Source organism: Natrix helvetica (assembly GCF_964273705.1).
Source record: "Natrix helvetica genome assembly, chromosome: 2".
NCBI lineage: Eukaryota > Metazoa > Chordata > Lepidosauria > Squamata > Natricidae > Natrix > Natrix helvetica.
In genome coordinates, this window is record NC_138552.1 from 32,010,565 (window position 1) to 32,025,677 (window position 15,113).

Consider the following 15,113-nt stretch of genomic DNA (forward strand, 5'->3'; position numbering starts at 1 on the left):
GCATTGTTTTGACACAGCGCGTTGCTCTCGGTAGCAATAATAATAATAATAATAATAATAAATCGAATCTACGGAAGGCGAACCGCGCGACGTATCGCAAGACTCTTTGGGAATTGTAGTTTCGGAAGAAACTACGGTAGTGGTCTGTCTTCCGCGAAACGCTATTGACTGAAAATTAGCGGGCCAAAAGCAGGCGGGTTTTTATTTTTTTATAGAGTGGATAGGGAGTGATGCTTTTTTATAGAGTGGGTAGGGAGTGATGCGGAGACAGCCTACTTTCTAATCTTGACTGAAGAAGGGAAGGCCCAAGTGGCGTGGCTGAGGCAATGGATGTGACCCAAGCCAAGCAAGAGCATCTCTTGGCCTTGAAAGGTACTGCTAGGTTTTCGGCTCCTTGCTATTGTGAAGCTCCTTGCCTCGCCTGGTGCTCGTCATCTGGTTTAAAGGAGAAAGGCCTAAGCCTGGTAATAAAACCAGCGTCCCACGAATGGGGGATCGGATTTCCTCTTGTTGGGAGCAAAGGCAGAAGTAACGCCCTTCTTCCCACTTTTTGTGATATCTTATTCGGGGCGGACGGTGGGGGATGGCAGGGATGATTGGGGTAAAAATGGTCAGGTGTGTGGGGCGCCATTCATTAACCTTGTTTCATCCCCTCCCTTCAATTGGATCAGTGGGAAGGACCATGAGGCTGGGCGTATTCTGCAAACGGAGCAGAAAGAAGTTGGTTTCTGGTTCTTCTTCTCATTTAGCCATAACAGGAACAACAAGTCTGATGAGAAAATATACTGTGGGTTAGTTTATGAAAATAAAGCCAGCAATTTTGTATCTTCTTGGTTGGTTCTCCTAGAAAAGTATCTTTTTAGGGATTGTGGATAAGAAACCCCAGATAAAGAACTTGATAACTCTGTTCTGTCAGGCAAATGTAGATAGTCCTCAACCTACAATCTTTCATTTAGTGACTTATCGAAATTACAGTGGCACTGGGGAAAAGGGATTTATGACCGTGTTTCACACTTGCGGCATCCCATGGTCATGTGATCAAAATTTGGTCGCTTGGCAGCTGGCTCATTTATGACAGTTGCCGTGTCCTGGGTCATGTGGTCACCTTTTGCAATCTTCTGACAAACAGAATCAATGAGAAAACCAGATTCACTTTAACTAACCGAACAACTGCAAGAAAGATTGTAAAATTGAGCAAATTCACTAAACAGTTGTCTTGCTTAGCAATGGAAAATATAGTCATAAGTCAAGAACTAAATCAAACAATTGCCTTCTGCAGTAGGACTTCACTCTTTCACCTTTGTACCAGGATAAAATTATATATGTTGACCTATGGATATTTCCCCAGCTTACTATTCTTGAAGAAAACAAAATGCTTTTATTGTTTTGAAATGCATAATTATTGTTTATGTTAGCGTTAAAATAATATATATTATTAATATGTAAGAATGGCAATATTACTATTATTACAGTAATAGAACTAAGATGTATTAATGCAAAAATATGTTTATACATATACATTTTTTTAAATTATTACATCTTGCAGAGTGTCCTACTCAGAATGCAGTTTCCTGATGGGAAAACAGTATAACTTGGGGTGACAAAAAGCTTATGTGGAGCACATGTATGGAAAAATTAGTTCCTTATTTGTGTATATTCTTTTCATTCACATTTTATATGGGTGAAAATAAAAGTTTTCTGCTGCTTTTTTGATGATTAGCAGATCTGATACAATGGTAAGATTTTTAGTGAGTTTAAATAATATGTTTGTGGAGATTATGGGAAAAAATATTTAAATGCCTATTTTCAAATTATTAGAATCACTTTTTCAGGGTTTTTGCCTCTAAAATCCTTCTGCTCAAAAGCCAAGATAATTTATATTGAATATTTTCAAAAATGTGCAAATGGAGTGTATTTTTTTAGTGTGCCTGTACTAATGTTTAAAGCAGTGTGTCTAGTTTGTTGTTTTTAGATGGTCTGCCCTGGAACTACGATTCCCAGAATTCAAAGCCAGCATAAATAAAAACTGAGGGACACAGTGCCTCGGTGGCTAAGACACTGAGCTTGTTGATCGGAAAGGTTGACAGTTCAGCAGTTCGAATCCCTATTGCCGCGTAACGGAGTGAGCTCCTGTAACTTGTCCCAGCTTCTGCCAACCTAGCAGTTCGAAAGCATGTAAAAATGCAAGTAGAAAAATAGCAAACACCTTTGGTGGGAAGGTAACAGCGTTCCTTGCACCTTTGACATTTAGTCATGCCGGCCACATGGGCATGGAGACATCTTCAGACACTGCTGGCTCTTTGGTTCTGAAATGGAGATGAGCACAGCCCCCTAGAGTCAGGAAGGACTATCACATGTGCAAGCGGAACCTTTACCTTTATAAATAGAAAATCAGGGAATTCTCCCAGGTTGGAGAAGAGTAGAACAGAGGGGATATATATATAGGGAAATTGTATGACATGAAACTTAGTTTCACATAATATGTGATGATTAACATAATGTATATATCCAAATACTGTACTGTTTTGATCATCTAGGAAATATCTGAACATTGAAAACAAAAGATACTATAGTTCTAACTCATTTGTTTCATATTGGTAACATAAAAACTCTTGTGGTTTCAATGACAATAATAAAACTGGGAAGAAGATGTTAATAAAACTGAGGATGTCATATACCATTTGAGGTGTTTTTCCAAAAGTACATATTTATGGTAAATTAAATTAGTATAATATTGACTAGCAAAATCTCAGTGAATTTGATGGTAAAGTTGTTAGAGTATCTTATTACTTCTACTCTAGGTCCTGTTCTCAGCTGCACAGCCCACAGAATAAGATTCTTTTGAGCAATAACATCTTGTTTGTTGAGACACGCCTGCCCAGAAAACTTTTAAAATAAAACATGGATTCCCACTGTACAAGGATGGAAATGGTTCTGCACTACCGAGCTTGGGAAAAGGACCCTGCAGCATTGCAAAACATTGCAGAAGAAGCCTTGAAGAAATTTCCTAGGCGACAGCTGCCAGTCTTCATACCCTGGTTTCCAAACGCTTCATGTAAACTGACTATTAAACCTAAAAATGCTCCTCCAGTTGTTTCTGTTAGAGAAGTAGAAGAAGTGAAACGATCTATTGCTACTTCAGAAACTATTTGCAACACTTCCTTTTGTTATAACAGTGCAGAAGGGCTTAAGGAATTTCAACCTAATATAAAAGCTGAACAGACTTTACACATTGAGCATGGAGAAACTGACCTGACCAATTTGGAAAAGCCATCAGGACATGGCAGAGACAAGCTAAGGAGAACTTGGAGTGTTTCTCTACCTGGCTCAAAACTTAAAGGCAGCATTCTTCCTTTATCTCTAGAATTGCAGAGAACTTTAACAAAATTAAAGCTGCATGTATTCTATAGAGCGTGGTGGATAATAGAACCGTCTATTTGTAACAACCAAGTTTTGGAAGACATTTGGATAAATCTTAATGGCATGATCAAACACAATGAACTTCCATCTTGTAACGCTACAATCCAGAGACATGAAAACCAGATTTTGGTTTTTTGTGATATATTATACTGTGAAAATGTTGCAAACTGCCTTAGAAAAAAATTAAACATTAAGGAAAAGATGAATCTGTTTGTTCACAAATATGGGATTATACATAGTTTCTAGTTTTTAGCTAAAGCAAGGCAAGTATGCAACTTGGGATCTGATAAACCAAAATAACTTATTTGCTGCTGTATATTTGCCAAACACATGCTTCCACTCACCACTCTTCCCAACAAAGAGCTAAACAGTAGGTAGCATTCACAGATGGTTAGTTGAGTATTAGGCTCAAAGCGATCTATTTCTTCTATTCCCTATAAAGCTTAAAATCTAAATCCTGAATGTTTGTGCAGGCAACAAGCAAGGCTGTTTTTTTTTAATATACTGCTAAATAAACTACAAATGGAATTTATGGATTTATTAGCTGTGCCTTCTGGCAGAATAAGATGAGCAGAAGTAATCATGAAGCATGTGCTGGTATAAGGCACTTTAATACATTTGGTGAACCATACTTATAAATGATAACAGACAAATACAAGACTATATTAAATGTTTCTAGTTAGTTCTGTAGGAACTAAAGATACCAATAGTTTGTTGAGTACTAGAAATCCTTATTGTAGTCTCTCACATCATTTCTGAATTTACTGTTTAATTAAATGATTTTCTTAATATGATTCAGTCCATATGGTCAAGTGGTGATAAAACATATTTGCAAATGAATTGATTTCTACAAGATGTATTGTAAGTTTTCCGAAGACACACAATTATTTCAGAAGATGACATTTGGGGAAAAAAATCTGTCTCTGAATAATTATGTTTCGAATCTTTGTTACTAGAGCATAAAAATATTTGTGTATAAATATTAAATAATAAATGCAAAGGCCATTTCTATCAATATTTCTGAGCTTTAAAAATGTTGTTTGTAATATTTTACCCTATCATTGGAATATTATTACAGTACTATTAGGATAAGTAAGTATAGGCAATGGAGCTGGCAGTAAATTGAGAGAGGACAGAGTTACATGCTGTGAGGTTTTATTTAAGTTTCCTTGAATGTTCATTTTGAGTTCTGCCTCAATTTATTGTATGCTTCCTCTTCCTTGGCCCAAGCATGCACTGATCTTTTTTAAATAAAATCTACAATTTGTTTGAATGAATGAATGAATGTTACTATCATAGGAAATGATAATACATACTCAGATTAGAGTCTGTAGAAGAGAGTCTTGTTTGCAATGCTCTTTTATTTTTGACGTATAATTGGCTGATGATACTAATGAGAACAGCCCAGTGTGAGCCACATTAAGCCCTACATGAGCAAATAAAATAACTAGCAAATTTGGATTTAAATCACTTCAATTTCTAATTTCAGTCTTTCATTAAGGACAAATTGAAAGGTCAAATAAAGAGACTGTTAAAAAGGTCCACAATTAGAGTAAAAGACTTAGTTGTTTTCTATATAGTAAATTGTGTGATGATTTTTGCAACAAATAATATGATGTCGGAGAGGAATATAATTTCTTCCCTGTATCCAGTCCAATCTTTAAATTGCTGAGACCAGTATTTTAGGCCACAGAAACAGGTGTCATTGATATGTGTAGTTTGCTTATTAGAGGTTTGAAAGACTGTATATCTCCGAAGTATTTGAAACATTTGAACTGCTCTGTATCATGGTTATCTATGCAGAGTAAGATATTTTTAATAATTATTTCAAGAGATTTAATGAAGTGAAAGAAGAATTTGGGCTGCTTAAATCTGCTCCATGAAAAAATATTAAATTAACACCTCTTTTGACTGTTCAATTTGCATTTGAAGCACTAGCACCCACTGTAACTCAGATTACTAGTTTGAAATGTTCTTTAGACAATTCTAAATCAGACTTATTTTTATTGAATGCTGAAAAATAAATTTAAGTTGGATAATTTGCAAGAAGTTTAGTAGGTAGTAGGCTACTTTGAGAAAGTAAATTGTCATATGTCTTCAAAAATGTCAGATAAGAATAGAATATAATTCAACAAAATATTCTTTTTCATGTTTATTAGACATCTAAGAAGATGTTTAACAAGGCTTGGGCCTTTATTTTTAAATACTAGAGATGTAGTTGAAGAGACCTGGTCCTGATTTCTGCTTGTTTTATGGTAGCTCAAATATCCCTACTTTTATTAATATGATTTTGTAAACTAAAGTAAGGTTTAAAAGTGTTAACATGATATTGAACCACCAACCCAAACTTGATATTTACTGAGCTTTGAGCATAACCAAGAAAATGGTTTTGTTGAAATGAAACTGACTACTTTGGAAGGAACCTGCTTTTTTAGTCTATGGAATATACTGACATCAGTGGATATAAATGTACATATTGAGAACCAAATCCATTTTGGAGAACTTCAGACCTTAGATAGCTCAATTGCACAGCTGCTTATTCTTAGTCTCTTTTCACCTATGATTTGTATTTCTGTTTTTCATGATGTCTATTTTTAAAAGTATTTTTATATCTTTTATATTGTTGTTTTTACTCATAAGTTGTATGCTGCCAAGAGTTGCCATTGGCGAGAACGGCAGTTATAGAAATTTGATTAATAAATAAATAAAATGTTCTACAAAAGAGTATGATTGGTATCCTTATTTATTGGGGCTGTGGCTGAAAAACTCCATAGAAACAAATATTTTTTAGTAAGATTGCAGTTCATACCTTTAATGGTTGTAAAATAAGTAAGTTTCATTCTGTAAATCAAAATTGGTTTTGTAAAAACAAACATAAAGTATATGTGAAATGAAAACTCATATTAAAAGCAGTTGAATCATTGGATATAAGTTCATCTGCCTAGCATAATTTTTTTATTGTTTTTATGGGTAATCCTTGATTTATAACCATTTGTTCAAAATTACAATGACACTGAAAAAACTTTGAACCTCACACTTACAACCCTCAGTCATATGATCAGAATTCAGGCATTTGGCAACCGGCATGTATTTACAATTGTTGCAGCTTCCCAGGATCATTTGTCTGTCTGTCACACACACACACACACCACACACACAAACCGCAGAGATGCCATCCAACAACCCAAGTCAATGGGGGAAACCAAATTCATCTAATGATTGTGTGGTTCCCTTAACAACTGCAGTGATTTGCTTAACCATGGCAAAAGAGATCATAAAATCGGGCATGACTCTTTTAACAACTGTCTTACTTAGCAACATTAATTCTGGGCTAAGTTGCGGTTATACATCAAGGACTACCTGTCATGAATTCTTCCCACTTGGCCATTCATTGTCTTGCAGTTATGATATAATTGTTATATTATTCATCCCTACAATTAAGAACAGGGCTTAATTATCTTCTTCCCAGTTTAGAGTCATTGACAAAAGTGTCAGGAGCTGCTGGAAATTTTGACCACAATTTAAACTACAGAGGGAAAACTTCTGAATTCTTACTTTGGAGCACTGATTTAGCATTTTTACCATTTTTTTTAAAAAAAAAACCTTGATATTTGCATGGTTTGTTTCACATTTTACTAGTGCTAGTCAATTACATGAATGATTGCTGCATTTCTATACAGGTAGCCCTCGACTTAAAATAGTTCATTTAGTGACTGTTTTTCACACTTACAACCGTTGCAGCATCCCCATGGTCATGTGATCAAAATTCAGATGCTTGGTAACTGGTTCATATTTATGTTGGTTGCAGTGTCCTGGGGCCCTATGATCTCCTTTTGTGACTTTCTGACAAGTAAAGTCAATGGGGAAGCAAGATTCACTTAACAATTGGGTCATAAACTTAACTGCAATGATTCACTTAACAACTTTGGCAAGAAAAGTCATAAAATGGGGCAAAACTCATTTAACAAATTTCTCACTTAGCAACATAAATTTTGGGCTCAATTATAGTCATAGGTTGTGGACTACTTGTATGCTTGTACTTTTATTCAGTTTTCTTCCTTCTTTTTTTTTCCCCCGAAAAAAGTTTTTTATTGGTTTTACAGAATTTTAGGGGTTAGGGTAATAGGTATGGATAAAAATTTTGACAGCTACATCGTGCAGAAAATGGTGTTCCCCCCAAGTCTCATAACTTTTACAAAATAATAAACAAGATATTATTACTTGACTAAATCTTAACAGCTTATTTTTACATTGTATCTTTCAATAGTTTCAATCATTTACTTTGTATCTAATAAACAGTTCATCGTATCAACAATTGCAATGTTTTTCCAGCTTACTTTTGTGATCTGAGTTTTCTCATTGTTGCCTCCTCCCCCCCGCCTGCCAGCAAAGCCTCGGCCCCTCCCTCCTTCATATCTTGTGTACTGTCCTCCACTTTGTCTAGGAGTGCTTTGTTTTTTTCCATGAAGGCCTCCGCCTCCATAACTGTATTAATTCTAACTCTACTGCCCTCCCAAAAAATCAACATACCTTCTGGCAATAGCCACCTAAACCAGAAACCCTTATCAAATAATTTTTTTTTTGCTAAAGAAGAATATTTTTTCCTCTTATCTCTTACTTTCTTCGGGATCTGTTTCAGGATGGCTATCTCTTTGTCCTTATATTTTAATGTTTGCCCCCTTTGTGTCCCCAGAATCTCATCTCTTGTAGCCTTTCTAAGAAATTTAATATGAACCTCTCTTGGAACATTGTGTGTTCTAGCATAAGCTGAATTAACTCTGTAAACCAAATCAATATTCCATCCTAATTGCTGTTTGTCTTTTTTAATATATTCAGCTAACATTGTTGTCATAATCTCCTTCAAATCTTCATTATTAGTCTCAATTACGTTTTGAAATCTAAGGAAAAAAGACATCCTTTCAAATTCCATTTTTATCATGTGGTTCTCAAGTTCTAGATTCCCTCTCTGAGCTATCTTCACCTCCCCCCTCATCTCAGTTGCCCCCTCCTCCAGAACGTCTATTCTTTGTTTGTTTTGTGAAGTTTGATTTTGATTTTCTCTGAGTTGTTCATTCATTTCTATCAATTGTTTTTTCAATTCATCCTGCCCTTTTAAAACCTTTTGAAGCAGCTGGTAAGTTACTGAGTCCTCTTCAGGGGCTTTTGGTTGTAGAAACGAAGTTAGTGGCTGTTGTCCAATTGGGCTGAATGTTGAAGATGTTGGAGCAGATCCTGGCTTCCCAGGTGGTGGTTTCTTCGGGGCCATCATAAAAATTCAGAGATCTATGTCCATACAAAGAAATGGCGACTGTGGAAAAGCACAACCAAGAGAGTCCAAGAGGCAGACAGTCCAGACAGGAATAGAAACCTTTTATATAGTTCAAATCCAATCAATTAAATCAGTTATTTCAAGTCCAAGATACTGTGTGGCAAGAGATGCTTCTGGGAGTCACGGAGGCATAAGTACAAAGCCAGCAAGATTTTGCAAAGGAGGGGTCTGATTTCAAAGCGCATGAAGAAGGAGGAAGTGTGCCATCTTGCTCTGCCAGCACCAGAGATCAGGAAACAACAGATCAAAAGTTTTCAAAGTTTTTAAAAGAGCCAGATCATCACTTTTCTTTCATAATTGCATTAAGGGAGTCCTTTTGCCATTCTTATGAAGAGTGAGATTCTTTTTTAAGACTCTCTCTCTCTCCTTCAAGAGAGAGGAGATAAATCCAAAGCCACTTTTCCGAGGGGGGGTAAATCCCCCTCCCTCCAATCACACTTCCCAGGAAAAGATTGAAAGTCTTATAAAAAGCTGATGTTCTTTCATTTAAGTGTCAAAAAGAGAATTGGGGAGGATTCCCATCTCACCGCACTTCAGCTGTAGCCTTCAAATTGCCGATCATCCAGCCACCTCGCAGCGAAAGCGCATGGGAGCGTAAAAGCTCCGTCACGCAACCCCTCTCACTTCTCGGCTCCTGGGGCAAAGCCAGAGACACCCCCCCGTGGCCGCCGCCAATCCGGGGGACCCCCAGCAAGCCTCCCCTAAGGCAGGGCGCCCCTTCAAGGCACCCTGTGGCCCCCGCAAGCCGAGGGGAGCCCACCAAGAGAGCGCAGGGCGGACGAACACGTCCGTCACTCTCAGTGACCGGAAGCATTCTCCCTTTCTTCCTTCTTGAACTTGCTACCAATATTAAGCGGAAACTTCCTTGTTTTGATTATAGAAACAATATACTACTGTTCCTTGGATGATCTCTGTTAAAATATGTCAGAGTTTTAAGGCAATCTAATTTACAAAGGATAGGATTTGTGTAAAAATAAATTCTTCCAAATCTCATTGTGATGGCAGATATTAAAAGACAAATTAATCAGATGCATTTATTGATGCAACCATGAATCACAACTAACTCATGATAATTACTTGTGTTGTCACCAACTTCAGTGAAGAAAGTTAAGAAATATTAGACTTTTCTTAAGGCTTCAATTACTCTCCACTTTCCCTATTTACACAGTTGTAATCTGGAGCAATAGCAATAGTACTTAGATGCAGTGACGTGTGGTGAAGTTTATGGCTGGTGAGGCACTGAGACAGTGGTGGGTTTCAAATTTTTTTAGACTTGTGGACTTCAACTCCCAGAATTCCACAGCCAGGCATGCTCAGTTCCAGTTTAAAGCAACCGCATTTGTTTTTCTCCTTTGCACCCTCTACTATGAGGCAGGAGAACTGCATGCCTCACCTACAGGAATTTTTAGGCTTTTAACCCTTGCTTAACTCTGCTCGAGTGATCATAAAACGCCTAAAGTCAGACTAGATGAGGCATGCAGTTCTCCTGCCTCATAGTAGACGGCGCTTTTTAGAGGCTTTTTTAAACAGTTAAGCAGAGTCATCCACGGTGAGGCAGCAACTAGCTCAGCCTGATCTCAGCTCTCGCCTTCTTCCTTTTACATTTTTTTTACTTTTCATGATGACAGTGGTGAGGCTGTGCCTCCCCTGCCTCCCCTGACTGCACGTCACTACTTAGATGTATATACCGCTTCATAGTGCTTTACAGCCCTCTCTAAGAAGTTTACAGAGTCAGCATATTGCCCCCAACAATCTGGGTCCTCATTTTATCGACATCGGAAGGATGGAAGGCTGAGCCAACCATGAACTGTTGAGAATTGAATTGCTCGAACTGCTGGCAGTCGGCAGTCAGCAGTATTAGTCTGCAATACTGCATTCTAACCACTGTGCCACCAGGGCTCTAATTGATAAAATGGTATTAACAGTAAAGACAATTTTCTCTTAATGTTTAAGAAATTATGCTATCCTTTATATTTATGTTAATATATTCACCATTTATTATTACCTGGTTTTGAATACTATTTAGAAAAATGGAATCACTACAGATAGATTTTTATATGGAAAAATGTGCAACTTATATTCACAACAGTCAGAAAACAGCCACATACTATTTTTATTTATGCTTTTTTCCATGCATATTCTTGGATTTTGTTTATATCTTTTCTTTTTAGGTCATTTTAGAAATTATTTAGTAGAGTGATAAATGATCACGCTTCATTAAACACAATATCTATTTCTCTTCAATTGCAAAAGATAGTACACATACTTACCTAACTCTAGCCCTACTTTTTAAAATGCCAAGGCAATGACTAATCAGTCTTATATTTTTTTAAGATTCCTTTAATATTTATATTCTGTATTAAATTGAATTTGCTTTTTACGTTCACAGTAATGAGATTGACCAAGCCTACATTATTCACCAATATACCAGTGACTTGTGAAGAAAGAGATCTGCCAGGTAAATAAAGTTATGTTTAAAAGTAGTTTACATGGTTATTAATTAATTGTTTTTATTTATACACTAGGTTCTTAATTTCTGAAAAAGTGGTTTGGCTTTTACTTTAAAGCAATAAGCTTCCTCAGGCTTTGATGGAATATATTGTCTTCTTATCATCACTGCTAGTACAGACAAGTAGGGAGTGGAACATCCAGAAAAGCAGAGTCTAACACCAGGCAAACAATCAAGCAGAAAATATCAAAATCAAGAAACTACCAAGGAGAACCCTCCCAACATTGGCAGGGCAAGTAACTATATATATATAGTTACTTGCCCTGATATTTTCTGCTTGATTGTTTGCCTGATGTTAATCACTGCTTATCTGGACATTGGATGTTAGCTGCTTGAGAATATGTGTTCTAATCTTTTAATGTTGTTTTTATTATCTCTTTTGAAAAGTGTGTAATATGCTTTATTTCTATGTGTCTATTGGTCGCTGATTTGTCTGAATGCCAAGCTTCCAGGAATTCCCTAGCATTTTTAGATCTAGCTTGATCTAGGGTACTGACAGCTTCCTGGTTGAAACTGACTAAGGTTGTTCATGTGTTGTGAGATTAAGATTCCATTGTGTCTTCTTACTGCTAGTTGGTACTCATGAATGAGCTCTGCTAGTCTCTGCTGTCTGTCATATGTATTGGTTGTTTCAGTCCTTACATTCTTTGTTGTAGATGACTCCTGTTTTCTCTTCTTAGGCTACTGGGTCTTCTGGTTTACTTAAGACATCTTGGAGAGTTTATGTGCCACATAAACTGTGTGTTTGTAATAGTCTGTTGGTTGTTTCTGAGATTTTTTGATGTATAATAGTGTTGTCCTTTTCATAGTCTACGTGTTTCATAGCCTTAACACATACTCACACTAATGATGTTACCTAATTGGGTAATGTAATTGTCTGCAAGCCAAAAAAAGAGAAAACAAATCCAACAATTAAACTCAGAAAGCACCAAGGAATCCTGAGCTACAGATATTCTGTTTTATTTGTATAAATATGTATAAAAGATTTTTAATTAATTTGCATTCTAAATAGAGATGAACTTGACATAATTCTATATTCTTCAGGAGATCTATTTAATCAATTAATGAAAGATGACCCTTCTACTGTAAAAGGAGCAGAAACATTAATGCTTGGAGAAATGTTGACGTTGCCTCAGAATTTTGGGTAAGAATTTGTACATAGATCTAGATTTATTGAATTAATTATGCTGCCTGACTACAGGTAGTCCTCAACTTGCAACAGTTCATTTAATAACCCTTTGAAGTTACAACGCCATTGAAAAATGTGACTTATGACCTTTTTTCACACTTATGACCGTTGCAGCATCCCCATGGTCACGTGATTTTACATTTGGATGCTTAACAACTGGTTCATATTTACGATGTTTGCAGTGTCCCGGGGTCATGTGATCACTTTTTGTGACCTTCTGGCAAGCAAAGTCAATGGGGAATCCAGATTCACTTAACAACCATGTTCGTAAATTAACAACTACAGTGATTCACTTAACAGGTGTGGCAAGAAAGGTGGTAAAAGGGGGCAAAATTCACTTAACAAATTTCTCTTAGCAACATAAATTTTGGGCTCAATTGTGATCGTAAGCCGAGGACTACCTGTACGTATTTAGTTGCATTTTTGAGAGGAGAAATCTCATGAACTAATTCAAATATTATTTTTCCAAGACTATAGAAAGACTACATATGTTACCAACTTTTCAGCACAAGAATATCTGCTTTATTTCTGGTTATTATAGTTGTTTGTTATAGTTGTTTTGTACAGTCTACAAAAAAATGAATCTTTGTATTCATTATTAGTAGTGTAGCGAGACTCTTGAGATATTCCAACATTTTAATATTTGGAAGTGTTAGTCAAAGTGCTGTTGGATCAGACCAAAACATCCAGCATTCTATATCCTGTGGTCAACCAGTTGCAGCTTGGAAGTTCAAAAACTATTTATATCATATGATATGATGGATCTGATATAAATAGCTTTTTCCTTATATTGTTTCCTAGCAACTGGTATGCATGGGCAAGAGTGTGACTAGTGGCTTTATTTTCCACATGTGTTTAATTTCTTTAACATTTATGCTAATTCTTACACATTCATCCATATCATCTCCTTGTATTAATTCTGCTTTTTCTAAATATATTTTCAGTTGGTTTCGTCATACAGCAAACTGCTAAAATCTATATAAGACATAGGTTCATAATTGATTACAGGTTCAATCAGTTTCATCAATACTAACTGCATTAGCATAGCCTTCCTCCGCTTGCTGTTTTCAGTTATTGGGCATTAAGTGTCAGAATCTATAATCAATGACATTATTTTGGAACTTTGTACTGTTGAAGACCAACATATCTAGAGGTCACTGACCTGGAAGAAGTAGTACAGAAACTTTGGAAACCTTTCAGGGGTGGGTTATGTAACAACTGAACGTAAAGATGAATCAGCTAAGAAAAAAAAAGATTTATCACTTTACTGCCTTTCCTCCTTTCTGTTTGAACAGAAATATATTCTTAGGAGAAACATTTTCCAGCTACATTAGCGTTCATAATGACAGTCACCAAGTTGTAAAAGACATTTTGGTAAAGGTATGTTTCATTTTGTATAGTCACTCTTAATATGTTAAAATTCTTCTATTTGTAATTTGTAAATTTATTTGGTCCACAAATGTGAGACATTGTAAAGGCATGTTTCTTCTGTTTGTAGGAGAATTTTTAAAGAAAAACTGGAAAAATACTTCGTTCTGCACTTTTCTTTCTTTTTAAGAGTATAATCCGTTGGAAGTTCTATAGTACAAGGTTTTTGTGTAATAAAACATGACAGGGACTGATTGGTCTCAGTGATGTTTTTGGAGCAGATCTTTCCAATACATTTTGCCCAAGAATTTAATTATGGGTAAACTGATGTGTAAAATGCTAACAGTTCAGTAATCTTAATAATCAAATTTAGTTATTGTTGGAATTCGGATCTACTTTGAATGAGAATTTTCTACTTAGTGAATATTCAAGCTTTTGAGTTTATATATTATTTAGATTTATTACATATTATTTAGGTTTCTGGCCCACCTTTCTTTCATGGACAAAAGATAGCGTATTTACCATTCTTTGCACTTATTTTTCGGGTGGAACAGAGGGAGAGGGGCTTTTCCAAGGTCACAGGAAATTTCTTTGGCTGAGTGTGAACTTAAGTCTGGTCTCTCTGGTGCCATTCCAACACCTTAATCCCTATATCTCACCTGTTCCGATCTAACTATGACTGACATAAATGTATTAGCTGGAATTAATATGAGCTTGTCGATCAGAAGGTCAGCAGTTCACGGTTTGAATCCTTAGCACCATGTAACGGAGTGAGCTTCCGTTACTTGTCCCAGCTTCTGCCAACCTAGAAATTCAAAAGCATGTAAAAATGCAAGTAGAAAAATAGGGATCACTTTGGTGGGAAAGTAACAGCGCTTCATGTGCCTTCTGCATTTAGTCATGCCGGCCACATGACCACGGAGATGTCTTCAGACAGCGCTGGCTCTTCGGCTTGGAAACAGAGATGAGCATCGCCCCTAGAGTAGGAAATGACTAGCACACATGTGCAGGGGAATCTTTATCTTTGTATAGGAGATATATGTCAGTTTGATTATTTAAGCAGGCTGGGCAAACTACAGTTCCGGGATTATCTGTGTCTCGTGTGTCTCCCTTTTTTGCAACCCTTCCGAATCCTAATTCTGAATGCTGAAAAATTAACAACATTGCAACTTTCAAAGCCATAGTAAATGCATGATAACTGCTTTAAATTGTAAAATAGACATACAAAAAAATAAAATGCCACCAGGCTACCCTGCAAACCCAGCCCTGCCAACAGGCCATGGGCCCCTGCCAGCCAT

At 36.4% G+C, this 15,113-nt stretch overlaps 2 protein-coding genes across 5 annotated transcripts in view; both read left to right on the forward strand.

Annotated features, from left to right (window-relative positions):
* Positions 1-24: 24 nt before the first annotated feature.
* The window catches only part of TRAPPC13 (trafficking protein particle complex subunit 13), a 29,767-nt gene continuing 14,678 nt past the window's right edge, over positions 25-15,113 (forward strand). The window contains exons 1-4 of one of the 4 annotated variants that reach the window (XM_081941800.1): positions 25-372; positions 11,139-11,207; positions 12,303-12,402; positions 13,743-13,827. In XM_081941800.1, the coding sequence (XP_081797926.1) occupies positions 327-372; positions 11,139-11,207; positions 12,303-12,402; positions 13,743-13,827 (300 nt within the window). In that variant the 5' untranslated portion in view covers positions 25-326. The remainder of the gene's footprint in view (positions 373-11,138; positions 11,208-12,302; positions 12,403-13,742; positions 13,828-15,113) is intronic. The other 3 variants (XM_081941802.1, XM_081941799.1, XM_081941801.1) reach the window with 3 other exon arrangements.
* SHLD3 (shieldin complex subunit 3) lies at positions 454-6,381 on the forward strand. The gene is made up of 2 exons (XM_081941803.1): positions 454-552; positions 2,802-6,381. The coding sequence occupies exon 2, from the start codon at positions 2,902-2,904 to the stop codon at positions 3,664-3,666; it is 765 nt and encodes a 254-aa protein (XP_081797929.1). The 5' UTR covers positions 454-552; positions 2,802-2,901; the 3' UTR covers positions 3,667-6,381.

What these genes read in the sequence shown, in the direction of transcription:
- SHLD3 (XM_081941803.1), top strand. Translation starts at nt 2,902, where the DNA reads ATGGATTCCCACTGTACAAGGATGGAAATGGTTCTGCACTACCGAGCT.